This window comes from Carettochelys insculpta, chromosome 2 (genome assembly GCF_033958435.1).
Source record: "Carettochelys insculpta isolate YL-2023 chromosome 2, ASM3395843v1, whole genome shotgun sequence".
Taxonomy (NCBI): domain Eukaryota; kingdom Metazoa; phylum Chordata; order Testudines; family Carettochelyidae; genus Carettochelys; species Carettochelys insculpta.
Window position 1 is genome coordinate 178,000,493 of NC_134138.1, and position 18,031 is coordinate 178,018,523.

Here is an 18,031-nt window from a genome sequence, read left to right on the forward strand (position 1 = left end):
ACCTACTGGCTCAGCAGCAGTATGATGGAGAGGGACCTAGGGATTATGGTGGATGAAAGGCTGGATATGAGTAAACAGTGTGGCCTTGTAGCCAGGAAGGCTAATGGCATGCTAGGGTGCACTAGGAGGACAATTTTGAGCAGATCTAGAGAAGTAGTTATTCCTAGTTATTTCCCTCTATTCAGCACTGGTGAGGCCACATCTTGACTATTGTGTCCAGTTTTGGGCCCCCCAGTATAAAAAGGATGTGGATTGGCTGGAGCAGGTTCAGCGGAGGGCAACAAAAATGATTAAGGGTCTGGAGCACAAGGCCTATGAGGATAGGCTGAGGGATTTGGTCTTGTTTAGTTTACAGAAGAGAAGACTTAGAGGTGATTTAATAGCAGCCTTCAACTTACTGAAGGGGAGCTCTAAAGAGGAGGGTGAGAAACTGTCCTCAGTGGTGTCAGATGGCAGAACAAGGAGTAATGGTCTGAGGTTGAAAAGGGAGAGGTATAGGTTAGATATGAGGAAAAACTACTTCACCAGGCGGGTGGTGAAGCACTGGAATGTGTTGCCTAGAGAGGTGGTGGATTCTCCATCCCTCAAGGTTTTTAAGTCCCAGCTGGACAAGGTCCTGGCTGGGATGACTTAGTGGGGGTTGATCCTGCTTGAAGCAGGGGATCAGATTAGATGACCTCCTGAGGTCCCTTGCAGCCCTATGACTTTCTGATTCTGCGATTCTATGAAACTGTGTTGTGAGAAGCGAAACAGGACTCTCCAGAAAGGAGCCATTGGACAGTCTCTCTGTGCAGATGTCTCAGCTGTGGCCTGGGACCTGCACCAGCAGCTCACTGTCTGCATGTGTTGCTCACACCAGTATGGATGTGTGCTGTGGCTCAATCATTGCTGAGTTATTTCATTAAAGAACAAAAACAAACACAAAACAAAACAAAAAAGAAAACAACTGCCAGAGCAAATAGGAGGGGGTAAGAAGTCCTGCATTTTTCATTTCAATAGTGACAAAACTGCTATCCTGCTCTTCTGGGTAAATTAATTTGAAAAATCAAACGTAAGAGCGCACCACTGAAACCTGAGCACTGATTAGGGATTCACAGCAGAATGAATCTCTCTCACTTGCACTCTTTGTCTCTTTTTAAACTGACTATACCCTTTCAAATGCCAATTTATCCACTGAGTTCTTTTAGTTACATTGATGCTAGTTTTAGGAAAAAAATGGCATTAAAAACAATCCCTGCACAGATAATGTGCTCTTTTTCTATGTTTGTCTTCTCCAGATAAGTTGTTTGATTCTTAGTCCTGCTGCCTGTCAAACTGGCAAACAGCCGCAGTAGACAGAAACAACCAAATCTGGATATGACATACCCAGGAGTTATTGTTTGGGCTGTCTGACCCCTGAGGGCAAGGGAACCTTAGCAAAGAGCCTATAAGAAATAGTGTGGCTTGTAAACCACTAAGCTAAATTTAAGGCCAGCAGCTCACAGCATTTAAGCTGTGACATTATACCTCTTCCTCACCTACTTGCTTCCTCAAAGTACGCAGGCATACACGAAAGCAGAGAAGCATTGTCCGAGGAAGCAGGTGTGGAGGAAATAAAAGAGAAGTCCCATCAAAATACAAAGAAAATAGTTAATTCTCTCCCAACAGGTTTTTGGTATCCAGTGAGAACCACTCAGCGTAAAATAATTGTTTACCCTATAAAAGCCATTTCATTTTCGAAAAGTGACCATAAAATGAAAGCGAGAGCACTGTAGACAGCATAACCTTGATGTGGATTCACAGTGTGGCCTCTGCTAGGGCAAAGGATCCAAAAGACGCAAAAATGCAAATAGCAACACCTCTCTTTAATAGATGAGGTGTCCAAACAGAGCTCTAAATTACAGCTATCCAGTTCTCATTTGGCTAGTCTGCTGCAGTGAGGAATATTCCTCCCCCAGCCTTTAGCAGGAGCCTTGAAACATGAGTTACAGAGGGCTCTCCAATAACATACATTAGTGCTTGGTCTAAGACAAGAACCTAATCCTGAATTCTCCATAACATCACTTTCTCCCTAGGAAAAAGAGAGCTTTTCCTGCACTTTCCCTGGCACTCTGTTTTTTTGTTTGTGTTTGCCCTGCCAAAGTGTGAATATCCCGGAAAATTAACAATCAGTACTGCTATATTCCTCTCCAACGCCACTTTGTTTTTGTCTTCTACCTCCACAGCAACCCCCTCTGCACTTATGAAGCAGATTAACATAAGTACAATTATGCCTGTGATATGCATATTAGGTGATTCAGGTGCCAGCAAGAATGCTGGCACCACTTTAAAAAAATGTGCTAAAGTATGTTACATGCCCTTCAGAGCTGAGAAAGAAAGAGAAAATGGAAAAGACAGCCAGAAGGGTAAAGGGAAAGAAACCAGGGATGGGAGGGGCTGGGGGAGAAAAAAGTAAGAGGGAAAGAGAAGAAACAAAGAGAAAAGACCCGAGGGAAGCAAATAGAGTGGCAAACGAAAAGATTTAGAAAATGAAACCTCTGCAGTGATTTTTTTTAAGTTTGTCTCCCAAGTAAATTCCTTGATAGATAAGAGGCACCACAGCACTGAAAACTCTGTAATTACTACATATATGTATGTAGAAGGTGCTGCAATTAGGCAGATTGTCCAATTAGCCCTCAAGTAAAATGTCCCATCAGAGAAGCCAATTATACAAGATATGTACAACCGAATTAAACATTTACCACTATCAGGCCACTTTTCATCAAGTATGTGGTGATGAATGGCGCATTTATACCCATGCCATATGTTCCCACATATGTCATCATAAAACAGCATTCCAGTTACCCGGTATTTATGGCAAGGAGATGCAAAATCACAGGGCACAACAGTTGTGGCTGCTTACAGTCTGTTTACAATGTCATTGAAATAACTACCAAATGTACCATTTTCTTCAAATGCTGAGGGGCAGGTGTCCCCATTTTTGCATAACTGGAATGACCGAGACGGTCTCAGAATACATGTGTCTGGGCCTTTGGAAACAGAGTTGCCTAGTGGCTAAGTTGCTGATCGAGCAAGCAAGCAAAAAAGGAGGGTGCTGGCCCCTTGCCCTCTGTACTCCTGGTCCAGGAACTTCAAACCACTCTCTATTCCAGTGGTGTCCAGTACAAATTTAACGATTGCCACAGCCCCTTCGCCCCCCACCCCCAGCCAGAGCCAGGCAGCCCCCATCCACAAAGCCATGGAACCCCATCCAGTCAGGCAGCACCCCCCAGAATTAGGCACCCCCTGATGTAAACTGCTGGTGACTCACCAGAGCTGCTCTACCCCGTGGTTGGAGCTATCACCACCACACAAGCTACCCTGTAGCTGGAGCCAGCACGAGCCACCTCCACCACATGAGCTGGGGGCTGCCGCAGGAGCTGCCCTGCATCTGGAGACACTCCCACCATGCAAGCTGTGCCATGGTGGGCCGCAGCCACTGGGGCTGCAGGAGCCCCCAGCTCCAGGCCAGAGCTGCATGTGGCACCACAGCTGCTGCCACACACTTGGCCTACTAAGTGTTGGGGCATGTGCATGGAGCAGGCAGAGGGCACTTCATGTGTGCAGCTCTAAGGAGCCACATTTTGCCACACTACAGTTTCCAGTTCACCACATGTGGCGAACAGAAAGTGTAGTGGACACCGTGGCTCTATTCAGGTCCTTATATTTGGGGTATGTCCCCAAGAGTCCAGACTCCCCATAAGTGGGGCTTCTCAACAGGAGTGGGGGCTTACTTGCTCCTGCAGCTGCTGAGCAGATGGGCTCTGCTTTGCATCCTTAGAACGCAGAACCAGGCTCCTGCCTCCCTGCTAGTCATCCCCAAACTGAGCCAGGAACCTTCCTTTTCATCTCCCTCCAGTCTTGACATTGGTTGCAGATAAAATGGGGTGGGGCTGGCTGGGCCCAGAGGCTTTCTTTAAACCCTGGGACGCCAGGCCCCCCTCTCTCCACTCCCTCACAGTACAGTTAGAGAATTTACAAAGTAAGTGATGACAGAGCACTCTGCAGTCCTAAGCTGCACTAGGAAAGGAAAAGAATAAGTGATGATCAAGTCTCCTAAGGCCACAGTGCTTGCAGAAGCCAACAGAAGATACCTACAATGTACAAGACACAATAGTTAAATGGCTTCTGTAGCAATTACTAGAGATGTGCTTACAAATCTCTACATTAGTTCTTCAAATGTAAACTGTGCTACAGTTCTACTCTGCATCCACAAGATAGAGCATGAAGCAGGAGTGGTTAGGCCATGACAGCACCCCTTTCCCAGACGTAAGCCCACGGGGATCTGGAGAACTATAGCTGGTGCTGGTCAGACTCTACCCCTGTGATCCCCAAAACACTGTAGCCAAAAATATGGACTGACTAACAAATGAGGTCTCTTTTTCCCCTTTAAGATTCTTGCAAGGCAGCCACATTTTGGCCAAGAAGTTATAAATACCTAAGGCAAGAAAATTGGCTTTGATAAAATATGAACTGACTTGAACTGAATGTTATTTTGAGATTCAAAACACTTAGGATATCGTTGCTCACTATTATTTCCCTATTTCATATTCCATCAGCAGAGTTGCCAAAGGGCTGTGAACAAGCCCACAGCAGAGCAGGGATTCAGAACTTCCAAAAATCACATGGAATAGGATGGAGATTTAATAAATTAAGATGAAGTTTAGATCGACAACAAGCCATTACAAACAACAAAGCTTGCTCCAGTGTAGTTCTTGTAATAATTATTTCAGTGAAAAACAGAGTGTTCCAAACTAGTCTCTTTAACTTTTAGAATATCTAGGTGAACCCAATTTCAGAGAAACCTACTAACTTGATAGGTTCAGTGTGTTTCTATAAAGTGCTGACTCAGAACATTACATTCATATACCACAGGTCTGGATTCAGATCATGAGTTGGGCCAATCTCTAATTTAAAGTCAATACTTTGTAATATGTCATGTTGTTCCTTTTACAAAAATATTGTGCAAATAGGCTCTTCTGAAGATTCCAGCTATAATTAGGAGCAAATGGTACAAATATCAAATTTTTTTTGCAAATCTGTGATTCTCCTGGTTGTTATTGTTCATAAGCATTTGGACAACAGCTGGGTGTCTAAAATATTTACAATTTCTAGACATGTTATGAATTTATTTAATGCACATTCAAATATGAAATATCAAGCAAGTCACCTTTGAGAAAAATAACTTGAGATCCCTGACTTATGTATGACTCCATTTTCAGTGTTAACCCAAATGTTTTGAGGAATGGAGGCTGGAGTTTTTTGTGTCAATTTAGGGTTTTTATGATGCATATAAATAGTATTTCTTAAAGAATATATCTATTTTTTAGTTGTTTTGTGGCTTCCCTACACATTGTATTTTTATATTTTCCTTACACTGTTGACTACCCAAAAGATTTTAGAACACAAAATACTTTTTGATTTACCACAGAAATACAGGATGGACTGAGCACATCAGCATGATGCATCCAGACTACTAAATTAAGACAGTCTACAGATATTGACACAAATTATATCCACAAGCATGGACCAATATCTGATGCACTGTAATTTTCCCTTCAACGTTTCTGAGAAAGACACCCTATTGACACAAAGTAACAGAGAGCTAGCTCTGTTAGTCTGTATCTGAACAAAACAAAAAAGCTCAGTTTCCAGAACAGCACTATCTCCAGATCTGAGGAACTGGGTCTGCCTCACGAAAGCTCATCACCTAATAAATTATTTTGTTAGCCTTTAAAGTGCGAAATGGCTGCTTCTTTGTTTTCTCCTGACACATGACTATTTCCCAAAACTTGTTGCTTGACTTCATAATATGCATAGGTGAGAGCCTCAGCTTTGATAGATGCCTCAGGCTCTGGGGCAAAGTGGACACGGGGAAGGTGACTGGCTCTGTGCTCCAGAAGAAGTGGGTACGAGGGTATTCAGCCCTCAGTGTCTCCCTTATCATAGTGCTCAGCAACTTTCCCTTACCTCGCAGTCACACACAGTGGTGCAGCACTGCCATGGCAATTCAAAGGGGCCCAGAGCTCCAGCCACTGCTGCCAAAGCAGCAGCAGTGATGGCTGAAGCTCCAGGCCCATTTGAAATGCCGTGCCTGGAAGCAACTGCTTCCTTTGTCCCCTACCTGTTGCTAGACCTGTGTGAGAGAATTTAAACAGAATTCTGAAGAAACAGGCATCGGGGCATTCTTGCTTTGAACTGGTTGCTCTCTGTGTTTCAGAGAAAGGATATTTGGGATTTAGAAATGGAGATGCTTTTTCCATAAACTACTGGCTGCTTATAGAGCTTTTTGGATTTAACTATCCCCCTTTACCCATTTAGAAGTGCACTGGTGACTCTGGCTGCGTCTACACGTGCACGCTACTTCGAAGTAGCGGCAGTAACTTCGAAATAGCGCCTGTCACGTCTACACGTGTTGGGCGCTATTTCGAAGTTGAAATCGACGTTAGGCGGCGAGACGTCGAAGTCGCTAACCCCATGAGGGGATGGGAATAGCGCCCTACTTCGACGTTCAACATCGAAGTAGGGACGTGTAGACGATCCGCGTCCCGCAACATCGAAATAGCGGGGTCCTCCATGGCGGCCATCAGCTGGGGGGTTGAGAGATACTCTCTCTCCAGCCCTTGCGGGGCTCTGTGGTCACCGTGGGCAGCAGCCCTTAGCCCAGGGCTTCTGGCTGCTGCTGCTGCAGCTGGGGGTCCGTGCTGCATATACAGGGTCTGCAACTAGTTGTTGGCTCTGTGTATCTTGCACTGTTTAATGAAAGTGTGTCTGGGAGGGGCCCTTTAAGGGAGCGACTTGCTGTTGAGTCCGCCCCGTGACCCTGTCTGCAGCTGTGCCTGGCTCCCTTATTTCGATGTGTGCTACTTTGCCGTGTAGACATTCCCTCGCTGTGCCTATTTCGATGTTGGGCTGAGCAACGTCGAAGTTGAACATCGACGTTGCCAGCCCTGGAGGACATGTAGACGTTATTCATCGAAATAGCCTATTTCGATGTTGGCTGCACGTGTAGACGTAGCCTCTATGAGCAGATAGGAATAAGGGACTTCGAAGCAGGCGGGGTCCTTTCGAAAAGGAGCCCTGTCTGAACGAGCTGCATGGCAGCGAGCTGCGTCAATTTTGAAGTGCCACGGCCACCTGCATGCTAATGAGCTGCTGAATATGTATTTCAGTGCTTCATTAGTAAACTTCAAAATGGCCATTTGCATGCCAATTTTGAAGTTTGGGGCTAGTGTAGACATAGCCAAAGAACTGCAGCTAGCTGGATGTGGTAAAATGATACTCATGCCGTATGTAACCAATATTTAAAGGTGTATATTTTGATGCTCCCTGGCAGAGTCAGTCTTAGGGGCGGGTGAGCCAGGCCATTGTCCAGGACCACCAATTTCAAGGGGCCATTGAAATGTACTGACCTATGCAGGGCCAGAGCCAGCATGTGCATCTGGATCTGGAGCAGGGCCTGCAGGTGAACACAGCAGCTGGGAGGGCGCAACAGCCGAGAAGGCGCACCCATTGCCACCCCCCCAAGCACCCAGCAGCCCCGGTTGCCCAGAGCCACCAATTAGCGAGGATCAGCCCTGCTTCCTAGAAACTGATTGTTAAGTTATCCCCGATACATTGTTCATAAACTGCTTAGTATTATCTGTGTGGCTGAATTCTTGGGAAAATAATTCCTTTGCTTAATGTACTTTACAGAGCACCTTTGAGTTAATTCTAGCCATGCCTGTAGGCATACAGTACAGAGGACTTTGTTTAACCTTGTCATCTTAAAAAAAGTTTAGTTGTAATTCAACTAATGGAAGTCTTTCCTCAAACATTTATTAATAATGCCACAAATCTGCACAGTTAGGATACTAATGCTTTTGCACATATATATGTTATTCAGTAAAAATCTGCATACATAAATGTAGTTTTACATATTTTCTTGTATTACATATTTAATGTCAGTCAACACTAACATATTAGGGTACCTTTCAATATATTAGGTAAGATAATTTATACATATTACCATTATATCATTTACAGCATCAATTAGATATTTCTGTAGTAGAACTAAAGAATTAAACTTGATTTCTTCACCTTAATTAGTAATATTACAAATAATATTTCACATTGCTATTAGTGCAAAATATAGGTAGAGGTTATTGTGTTCTATCCAGAAAGATACGTGCTGAATCTATTCTGTGTTTGGTGCTCTATTCATACACTATTTTGCCTTCATTATAACAAACTATATTTTATGTAAATCTAGGAATAATTGAAAAATAATTCTTTGCCAGGCTGTCATATGGCCAATAACTTTTAGGGTAACCATCCCATTTTAAAAGCAGAGTGACTAAAATCCAATTTGGACAGTATTACTCACACTTTAATGGTCAATCAGTTCTATCATTTATGTGGGGAATCACTTTCACATTACAGCAAATGTATTAAAAGGGAATTGCCTGATGGGAGCGATTTAGCTACAGCAGAGTTCTGAAACTCCTTCATACAGGCCCATTGACAACTGTCGCCAGGCCCAGTGCTTCAAAGCCGACTGGAGCTCCAGCCACCGCCACTGCTACTTTGGCAGTGGCAGCAGCCAGAGTTTTGAATTCCTGCTGCAGTGCTGCTGCACTTGGCTGTGGGGGAAGGAGGGGTGAGCACCACAGTCCAGGCAGCACTGAGGGCTAAACACCCTAAGCCATGTCCCTTCCACCCTAGGCCACAGTCCTTCCAAAGCACAAAGCAGGCACCCTTTTCCCCTTGCCCCATGGCCAGCAGAGGCTGTTGGCACTGCTACCTTCTTAGCTTGGATAACACCTGAATGCAGAGAATAGATTGTGGACTTTCTTCCCTTTCTTTCATAATCATATGACCCACCTCCCCTCTTACTGGTAATTTAAAACTATATCTCAATAGCAACTAAGCAGTCATTTGCAGGAAAAAATATTATGAGGAAGGGACGATGTTTGACTTTCATTTTCTTGTCTGTTTATTTTCTGGTTTGGAAATATTATTAGGTTTATTCCTGTGTGTAGCTGTATGTTTATTTTTAGCATATGTCAAAAGTGCTTATACCCTGAATATTTTTTTTCCTGCTCAACAAATTATTTCAATCAACTTTTACTTAAAATGCTACCCTTGAATAGTAGCACCTCAAAGATACAGCGAGTGCTGAACACAACATTTCTTCTCTTGAATAGGAATTGCAACAATATATCATAAGTTCCCAGCACTGCTTCCTGGCAGTGGATGCCTGTTACTTACTGATAGAATTCAAGGTACTGACTATAATTTTGAAAGCTCTGAATAGTGAGGAACCAGTTCAGTTAGAGATTGTCTATCCCCTTGAGTCACATCATGACAGCATTTAGCTGCATTTTTGCTGCTGGGTGCTGCGATAGAATTCTGAAGATCTGTGTCAGGGTATTCTAAAGAAAGTAGATTCTAGAACAGCCTTATGGTGCAAATATCCCACTAGCACTTGCATTTTGGAAAATTCAGGGAAAAATATTTCTCTTGAGACAGTGGCTGAAGATTTAGTAAGCTTTGTATTGGATATTAAGTAGATATTAGTATGGAAATTAACTGGCTGAGAAAAATTGCATTATGTATGAACACTAGAAATGAATGAACAGCGCTATGACCAAAAACCAACTCATTACCTCCTTTGTTTTTAATCTCTTATCCTTAGGCTCACTCACTGCACTCATGGGAACAGAATGGGATAGGACACCTTTGTTCATTCTCCTTGGCCAAGGATGAGGGAGTTGGAAACACACATTCTAGAAACCTTTGCCTTCCTTTAGAGGTTGTTGGGTTCTTTTTTCTTTAAGAATGTCAGTATGAAATTATTCATACAATGGTAATTTTGAACAAAGAAGATTAATTATAAACAGAGAGAACAAAAGAAGCTGTTTGCCTAACATCCCTAGATATTCCCTTTCACAAGCTAAATGAGATAAGACATTCTCTTCTTAGCTAGAAGCCAAGTGAATTGCTTATAAGCCTAAAAGCAGTCCTCTCTCCTTCTCTGACCATTTTGGTCCAATAGTGAGCCACATGCTGTCCCAATGGAAAAATCATCTTGCACTGTCCACAGAGCTTTCTAGTAGCCCTGACTACTAATCAGTTTTTACAAATTACTTATACGTACAGTGGGATTTTGAGGGCTGGCTACATTCTCTAGGATATGGTCCGTGGAGGAAACATATGCTTTGGCTACACATGAGCACCACAGAGGCACAGCTATGCCACTGAAGGACATAGTGAAGATGCTTCCCACAGTGACTAAAGGTTTCTTTTCTTACACTACAGTAAATATACTTCTCCAAGAGGCACAAGGTCAATTAATGGAAGACTTCTTCAGTTGATCTAGCATTGCCTGCATCAGGGGTTAGGTCCACTTACCTACGTAACATAAAGGAATGACAATTTTTCACACACGTGATTCACTTAAGTCGAGCTAAGTGTTAAATATGGACCAGGCCAAAGGCCTTTTAACAATCAATAAAGGCTGTATTTTATGACCTTGGTTAGACGTCACACAAACAAGTATAGCTGGTGTACTATGATCAGGCCTCTTGTTAAAACCAATTTTTGTTTTTTTCATTTCCCAAGACATACGAATTGTGGACAAATCTCCAAACCCTCTGCCACACATACATTAAAAATAAAAAATGAAAGTGGTAATTAGTGTACAGTTACCTGTCATGTTGCAGTAAACTTTCAAAGGTCCCAGGGCCCCACTGCCATCTGGATCTATCCAGTAATAATTTGAGGTTTTGCCCAAGTGTTTGTATGCTTCACAGGAGAGGTCATAAATAGCTGGAATGGAACAAAATGAAATATACTAATATGGAAATTGAACTTCAGGAGTAAACAGTGCCCAATCACAATAACTTCCTTCACAGCTTCTTTTTATAATTCACACTAATGCTCACTAGCGAACCATTGATTTATCATATAAGACGCTGATTTAATACTACAAAATAATAGAAGGGTCAATATTTTTTCTAAAGTACACCAGTTACTACAGCTGGTCAGAAAATCTTTGATGAAACCATATTTTATTTTGGAAGAAAACTGGGGGGGAAGTTCCAACAATGTAAAATGTCTTTTTTCATATTTTCTAATATAACAACTGATTTTTCATTTTAAATCTATTTTTTGCTTCATTTGTAAACATTGTACATCATAACATATAAATAAAAAGTTGAAATTGTAACAAAATGCTTTTTTTATTTCATTCACAGAAAATTTAGAAATATTCAGCTTTTATTCTGTTTTGGAACAAAGCTAAATTTTGAAACCTCTAAACCCTTTATGAAACAGAATTTTCACCTTCTGTGCAGTTCTGCTGGTAGCAACTTTGGAAAACAGTATACATTCTTAGGCAAAGTTAATTATTTATCTAAGGTCAAATTAGTAGATTCTTAGAATTGAACACCATGATATAGGTAACATTAAAATCTGAGAATTGCCATCGCTTGTCAGACTGGTATTTGCAATTCTCCAGATACATTTTTCTTTTAATCAAAAATAATTAAATACATAAAATAATAGTAGTAGTCGTGGTGGTGGTGGTGGTAGTAGTACACAGTTGCTACACAAATTTGGAAACAAGAATACGTGATAATATCTAACTAATAGATCTAACTTCTCTTTTGTCCAAAGGACCAAGTGGTATAGATATGTGAGTTAGAATCAATCAATCAACTCCTAAATTAATTAAACATTTGTTTAGCCAGATTTCATACCTAGTCTAAAAACCCACCTAATGTACAATTCCTACAAATTATCTCCTTGGTATGAATGGCTTTATTTCAAATGTCCATAACAACAGTCAATTCTGCCGTGCTCTAGATGATTGATCAATGATGGGACCTCCTTGTTTAAGGGCTTCCAGCCAACTACTGTCAGACAGAAAGGAAAATGGAGGCTGGAAGCATCTACACTCTAATAAAATACATATAAGCTGAAATTTCGAGTGTCTGTATTCACGTATCCATGTGAAATGATAATCTCTCTGACCTCCTAATATTACAAAGGGCTAGAGAAGACTATAATGCAGGATAAATTTAATTTTAGCTTAGAGATGCTTTAATATATTATAAATTAAGCTTATATAAAAAGCAGATATTTATAATTGAAATACTGTTTTTTTCCAATTAGCCATTCCCCTTATTTCCACTTGCATACCTAGGAAGACAGACTTTTTCTTTTCACAGTGGCTACGTCTACACGTGCAGCCAACATCGAAATAGCTTATTTCGATGTATCAACATCGAAATAGGCTATTACGATGAATAACGTCTACACGTCCTCCAGGGCTGGCAACATCGATGTTCAACTTCGACGTTGCACGGCACCACATCGAAATAGACGCTGCGAGGGTACGTCTACACACCAAAGTAGCATACATCGAAATAAGGGTGCCAGGAACAGCTGCAGACAGGGTCACAGGGCGGACTCAACAGCCAGCCGCTCCCTTAAAGGGCCCCTCCCAGACACAGTTGCACTAAACAACACAAGATACACAGAGCTGACAACTGGTTGCAGACCCTGTGCCTGCAGCATAGATCCCCAGCTGCCGCAGAAGCAGCCAGAAGCCCTGGGCTAAGGGCTGCTGCCCACGGTGACCATAGAGCCCCGCAGGGGCTGGAGAGAGAGCATCTCTCAACCCCCCAGCTGATGGCCGCCATGGAGGACCCAGCAATTTCGACGTTGCGGGACGCGGATCGTCTACACGGTCCCTACTTCGACGTTGAACGTCGAAGTAGGGCGCTATTCCTATCTCCTCATGAGGTTAGCGACTTCGACGTCTCGCCGCCTAACGTCGAAGTTAACTTCGAAATAGCGCTTGACGCGTGTAGACGCAACGGGCGCTATTTCGAAGTTGGTGCCGCTACTTCGAAGTAGCGTGCACGTGTAGACGCAGCTAGTGAGTGATTCTGATATAATGTGTATTTTTTTTCTTAAAGATTTGTGAAGATCATTGTACATATCCTGGACAGAATTACATTTCAGTCACTGAAAGACTCTTGGCAAAGTGTTACAATGGAGAATGAACATCAGACCATAATGGAGCCACAGTAGCTTTAACAAATTAAGAGTACAATACAAATGGCTGTTCATCACAAAATGAGGAATGAGGAAGGTACACCCAGCATGTATCCACTGTACCAGGGGTCAGCAACCCCTGGCAGATGTGCCAAGAGTGGCACGCAAGCCAATCTTCATCAGCGCATGAGGTGGGAGCTCAGCCTTGCCCTTCATCCCCCATGCAATCAGGAGCTTGCTCAAAGCCATGCTGCCTGTGGACTAACAAAAGGCCGACTAATGGTACCAACCACCACCTAAATGGTAAAGCTCTCAATCTTAATTTATTTATTAATGAAGCTGTTTTCAATAGGACTATTAGAGACATTGAAAAGTATCACTGGCTCTTGGGCCGTTTACAGAGGTCAAAAGGTCAAATTTCAGCAGTCCGCTTCAGAAAGGTTACTGACTCCTGCACTATACGATTAAATGTATTGTGGCATGGCATGCAGCGTCATTAATTTCATTTCTATAATACTAGACCGCAAATGTCTTAACTGTTTAAGTGGAATATAAGCATAAACTTATCAGAATATGTATAATATATATTTCCCTCAGTCTCAATAGCCCTGTTATTAATAGAAGAACAGACTCTTTCAACTGTTTAATTAAGTACAAGCTTAATAATTATTACCATGAAGTGTATCAGCAGGGTATGGCCACAAAAATTAATTTAAAATGATAAAAATGTATGGCAAACATTACAGATTCTGCCTTTACATTTTTTCACAATTTTTTTAATATGAAGTGATGATGATACTACAACAAATTCCCTATGACCTATCTTATTACATTAAGTATTCTGTCCTCAGAATGCCAACAGTGTACCTGCTATGAAGTCAAGAATTAAAAGGGCCATTTTGGTGTTTCTTTACTCTCCATTTCATATTCTTTTAAAAGAAAAGAGATCATTAAGCTGTAATATGTATTTATGTGGCAGTGTAGATGAAGGTGCACTTGAAATGCCGACAACCCGGAAGACAAAACTCTTCTATTTAGTCACAGAAGAGACATGAGGGGCATACAGAAGAAGGGGAGAAACTAGCATACTGAGACAGTGAAAGGCAACAAACCAGGCACAAAATTGAGAGAGAAGACGGAAATGAAGAGCTCAGTGAAGCTGGCATCATTAACAGACGGGTGTTAATAAGATCCTGTGGGAAACAGTGGAGATATAAATAAGGGCAGATTTATGTAGAAGCTTTGAAGACCAGGCAAAAATGTTTACATTCAGTTCAGTTGGCAAAGGGAAGCTAGCCATGGGATTTTAATAAGAGAGTAACAAGGATGAGCATCAAGTTTGGAAGACCATTTTGGCCTTTCTTAATAGGATGGAAAGAATAGGACTTAATTCAGGGAAGTCAGAGAAGTAAAGGTTCCTAGAGTTAGGAAAGAAGATAAGCTCAGCATCTTATTTGACTGGAGAACAGGGAAATGCTGGAGTTCTGAAATGATGTGGAGCAGAAATTGGCAGGAACTGTCAATAGCATCGATGTATGAGTAGAGAAAAAAAAAGAGAGAACAGGTTAGGAGTTCTATGATAATTATGTTTAATTGGAAGATGAGTTTGGACATCCAAAAGGAAATGTTGGAAAGACCAGCAGAACTTCAAGCATGGGCATAGGGGAAGAAGTAGATTGAAGATTTGTCCTCAGCAAGAGGCTATATGAGTAGATTCAATCAGAGAGGAAGACGAAAGTTGAGCACAAAGGAAGAAGACAATGGACAGATGACTGAGAAACACTAACAGAGACCAGGAACGAAGAAAAGATTATAATGGAGGAGCAATCAGCAACAGTAGATTAGGAAGAACAAAGAAACTTCAAAGTCCACAAAATACAAAATATCATGGAGCAGTGGGACGCCCACAGAATCAAAGTCCACATAAAAAGAAATGGAGAGGTATGCAGCGATCTCTGCTCTGTGTCCTGATTTCGGCTCTGTGTCCAAAGCATGGATGGACACAGAGCAGACATCAGGGATCTCAATACACCTAAGCCGGTCAATGAACACTTCAATGGAGTGGACCATTCTGCTGAAGACCTGAGAATTTGTGTTTTACAACTTAGATACTTTAAAAACAGATTACATAGAGAAAGTTGTGAATTGGAGTTCATATTCAAATTTGACACATTAACTCTTGGTATGAACAAAGATAGCCATTACCTCATGTATTACAGGCACTGCTTCCCTTCCTTTGATGCTTATAATTATCTCAGGAAAGACACTTAACACCCCGACCCCTCACCTCCTCCTTCAGTCCTACATACTTGAATTGTCAGTTTTTATTGCAATTTTTTTTGGATCGCTGTACTTACAGATGTCAGTCTGTACTGGAAATACTTTTGATCTGAAGAAGTGGGTCTGTCCCATGAAAGCTCATCACTGAATATATTATTTTGTTAGTCTTTAAAGTGCTACATTACGGCTACGTCTACACTAGCACAATACGTCGAAGTAGTCTATTTTGAAGTAAGAACATCGAAATAGGCTACTTCGATGCATATCGTCTACACGTCCTCCAGGGATGGTGTCGTCGACATTCAACGTCGAAGTAGCGATGGGGAACGTCGAAAGGAGCCACCCCAGAAGGAAATGAGGAGTGTCCACACACACAAGCCCCCTCTTTCGAAATAAGGGACCAGGAAAGCCTGTGGACTGGGTCACAGGCTGAACTAGCCCTTCCAGGGCAACAGCAAGCCTCTCCTTTAAAGGACCCCTCCCAGACACACCCGACCTGCACAGCACGAGGTCTGAAGAGCAGTAGCCACTCTTTCGCAGACCAAGTCACAGCAGATATGGACACCCAGTAGCAGCAGCAGGAAGAGGAGGCCCTCCAGGTAGTCATCCAGGGGACAAGTGCCCTGCTAGGTGCTGCTCGGGAGGCCACCCAGTGGTTCCTGCCAGAGGAGCCCTCCCCGGAGGCAGACAGAGACGCCCCTGACCACCGGGCTCCCCTCTTCCTCCCTCACTGGCTGCTCCCCCACCTCTGGAGCTACTCCACCAGCTCCGAGTGGTGGGAGCAGCTCATCATGCGGGAGTGGGACGACGATATGTGGCTCCGGAACTTCCGCATGCACCGGCAGACCTTTCTCGAGCTCTGCCAGTGGCTCACCCCGGCACTGAGGCACCACAACACCCGGATGCAGCGCGCCCTCCCCTTCGAGAGGAGGGTTGCAATAGCCGTCTGGAAGCTGGCCACTCCAGACAGCTACCGCTCCGTGGGACACCAGTTTGGAGTGGGAAAGGCCACGGTAGGGGCCATCGTCATGGAGGTAAGGAGGCCCGGGCGCACACCCACTGGGGGGGCAGGGGGGCCACGTGTGGGGTTGGGGAGGGAGGGAGGGAGGGGCACCGGGGAGGGAGGTGCCCGGGAGGGGGGCCTGGGGGAAGGGCCCTGGCGCACCCTGCACAGCCTCATGGGTGCCTGTGTTCCCTCCCCACAGGTAGTCTGTGCGTTTAATGCCATGTTGCTCCAAAGAGTCATCCAACTCGGGGACCTGGACGCAGCCGTCGCCGGATTCACCTCCAGGGGGTTCCCGAACTGCTTCGGGGCTCTGAATGGGACCCACTTCCCCATCCACGCCCCAGACCACAGCGGAGGAAGATACACAAGCCACAGGGGCTACCACTCCATGGTTCTACAGGCCATGGTGGACAGTTGGGGGCCACTTCCAGGACGTGTACGTGGGCTGGCCCGGCTGCACACACAATGCCCACGTTTTTAGGAACTCAGGCCTGTGCCTCTGGGGGACACCACCGTGCCCTTCTGCCTTGTGGCGGATGCGGCCTACTCCCTCCAGCCCTGGCTCATGTACCCGTACACCAGCCACCTCAACGCCAGCCAGATGCGGTGCAACGCCCACCTGAACCACGCCCGTCAGGTGGTGGAGAGGACATTCGGCCATCTGAGGGCCACTGGCGGTGCCTCCTTGCCCGACTGGACGTCAGCCTCCAAAACATCCCCCAGGTTGTGGGCGCGTGCTGCACGCTCCACAACATCGTTGAGGGCAAGGGGGAGGCTTTTCTCCAGGGGTGGGTGGTCAACGCCAGCACTGGCTTCCCCCAGCCAGCCACTGCACCCAGCTGCCAGGCCCACCATGAGGGGGTATGGGTCTGCGAGTACCTGCGGGCCCATGTCGATCAGGGAGACCCCTGAGCACCTCCCTGGCCTTCACCAGAAGACCCCCCACACACACACAGCCCGCACTACCTGCACACCACCCCCAACACCTGCATGCCACTCCCCAACAAGCACAAGCCTCCAGCTTTTTGGAAAATAAAACTTTTTTTTTCTGAAACCTGAAAACTTGTTTTGTTCAAAACAGAAACTGCAACGAATATACAAAAAGGGGGACAACTATATACATGGGGGCCCGGCAGACGGCTCGGCCGTTGGCCCATCAGTCTGGGGTGGGGTAGAGGGGCATGACCCCCGGCGGGTACAGCTCGCAAACCCACCCCGTGTCCGCGGTCCCTGGCGTGGCCGGCTGGGAGGACCGGCAAGTATGGCCGGGATGCCTCCACTGGCCAGTCTTCAGCGCCAGTGGGCTCTGTGGAGCTTGCAGATGGCAATGCGGGCAGGGCGGCAGGTGGGGCAGCCGGCAGTGAGGCGGGTGGGGTGGCAGGCAGTGCAACAGGGGGAGCCTCGGATGGAGGAGTGGGGAGGGCAGCCCAGGGGCAGCGGGGGGCGGGAGCTGGGCAACGGCCTCCCGGATCAACCCAGCTCTGTCCCGAAAGACCTCCATAAAGTCCTCCCATGCTGCCCACCACTGGGTGGACGCCTCCCGGTCAAACCAGAGTCTCTCCTCCGCCACCTCTGTCTGCCACCGGAGAGCTGCCAGGAGCTGTGGGTCCACAGGGGCCATCCCCAGAGCCCGGCAGTGGCAGGACCATCCTGCTGTCCTTGGGGGTGTCTCGGGCTGCTGGT

General features: G+C 44.8%; 1 protein-coding gene across 1 annotated transcript in view; it reads right to left on the bottom strand.

The window, feature by feature from the left end:
- Positions 1-18,031, bottom strand: part of CNTNAP2 (contactin associated protein 2) — a 1,212,102-nt gene that overhangs the window by 493,000 nt on the left and 701,071 nt on the right. The window contains exon 12 of the mRNA XM_074985481.1: positions 10,708-10,827. Within this exon, the coding sequence (XP_074841582.1) occupies positions 10,708-10,827 (120 nt within the window). The remainder of the gene's footprint in view (positions 1-10,707; positions 10,828-18,031) is intronic.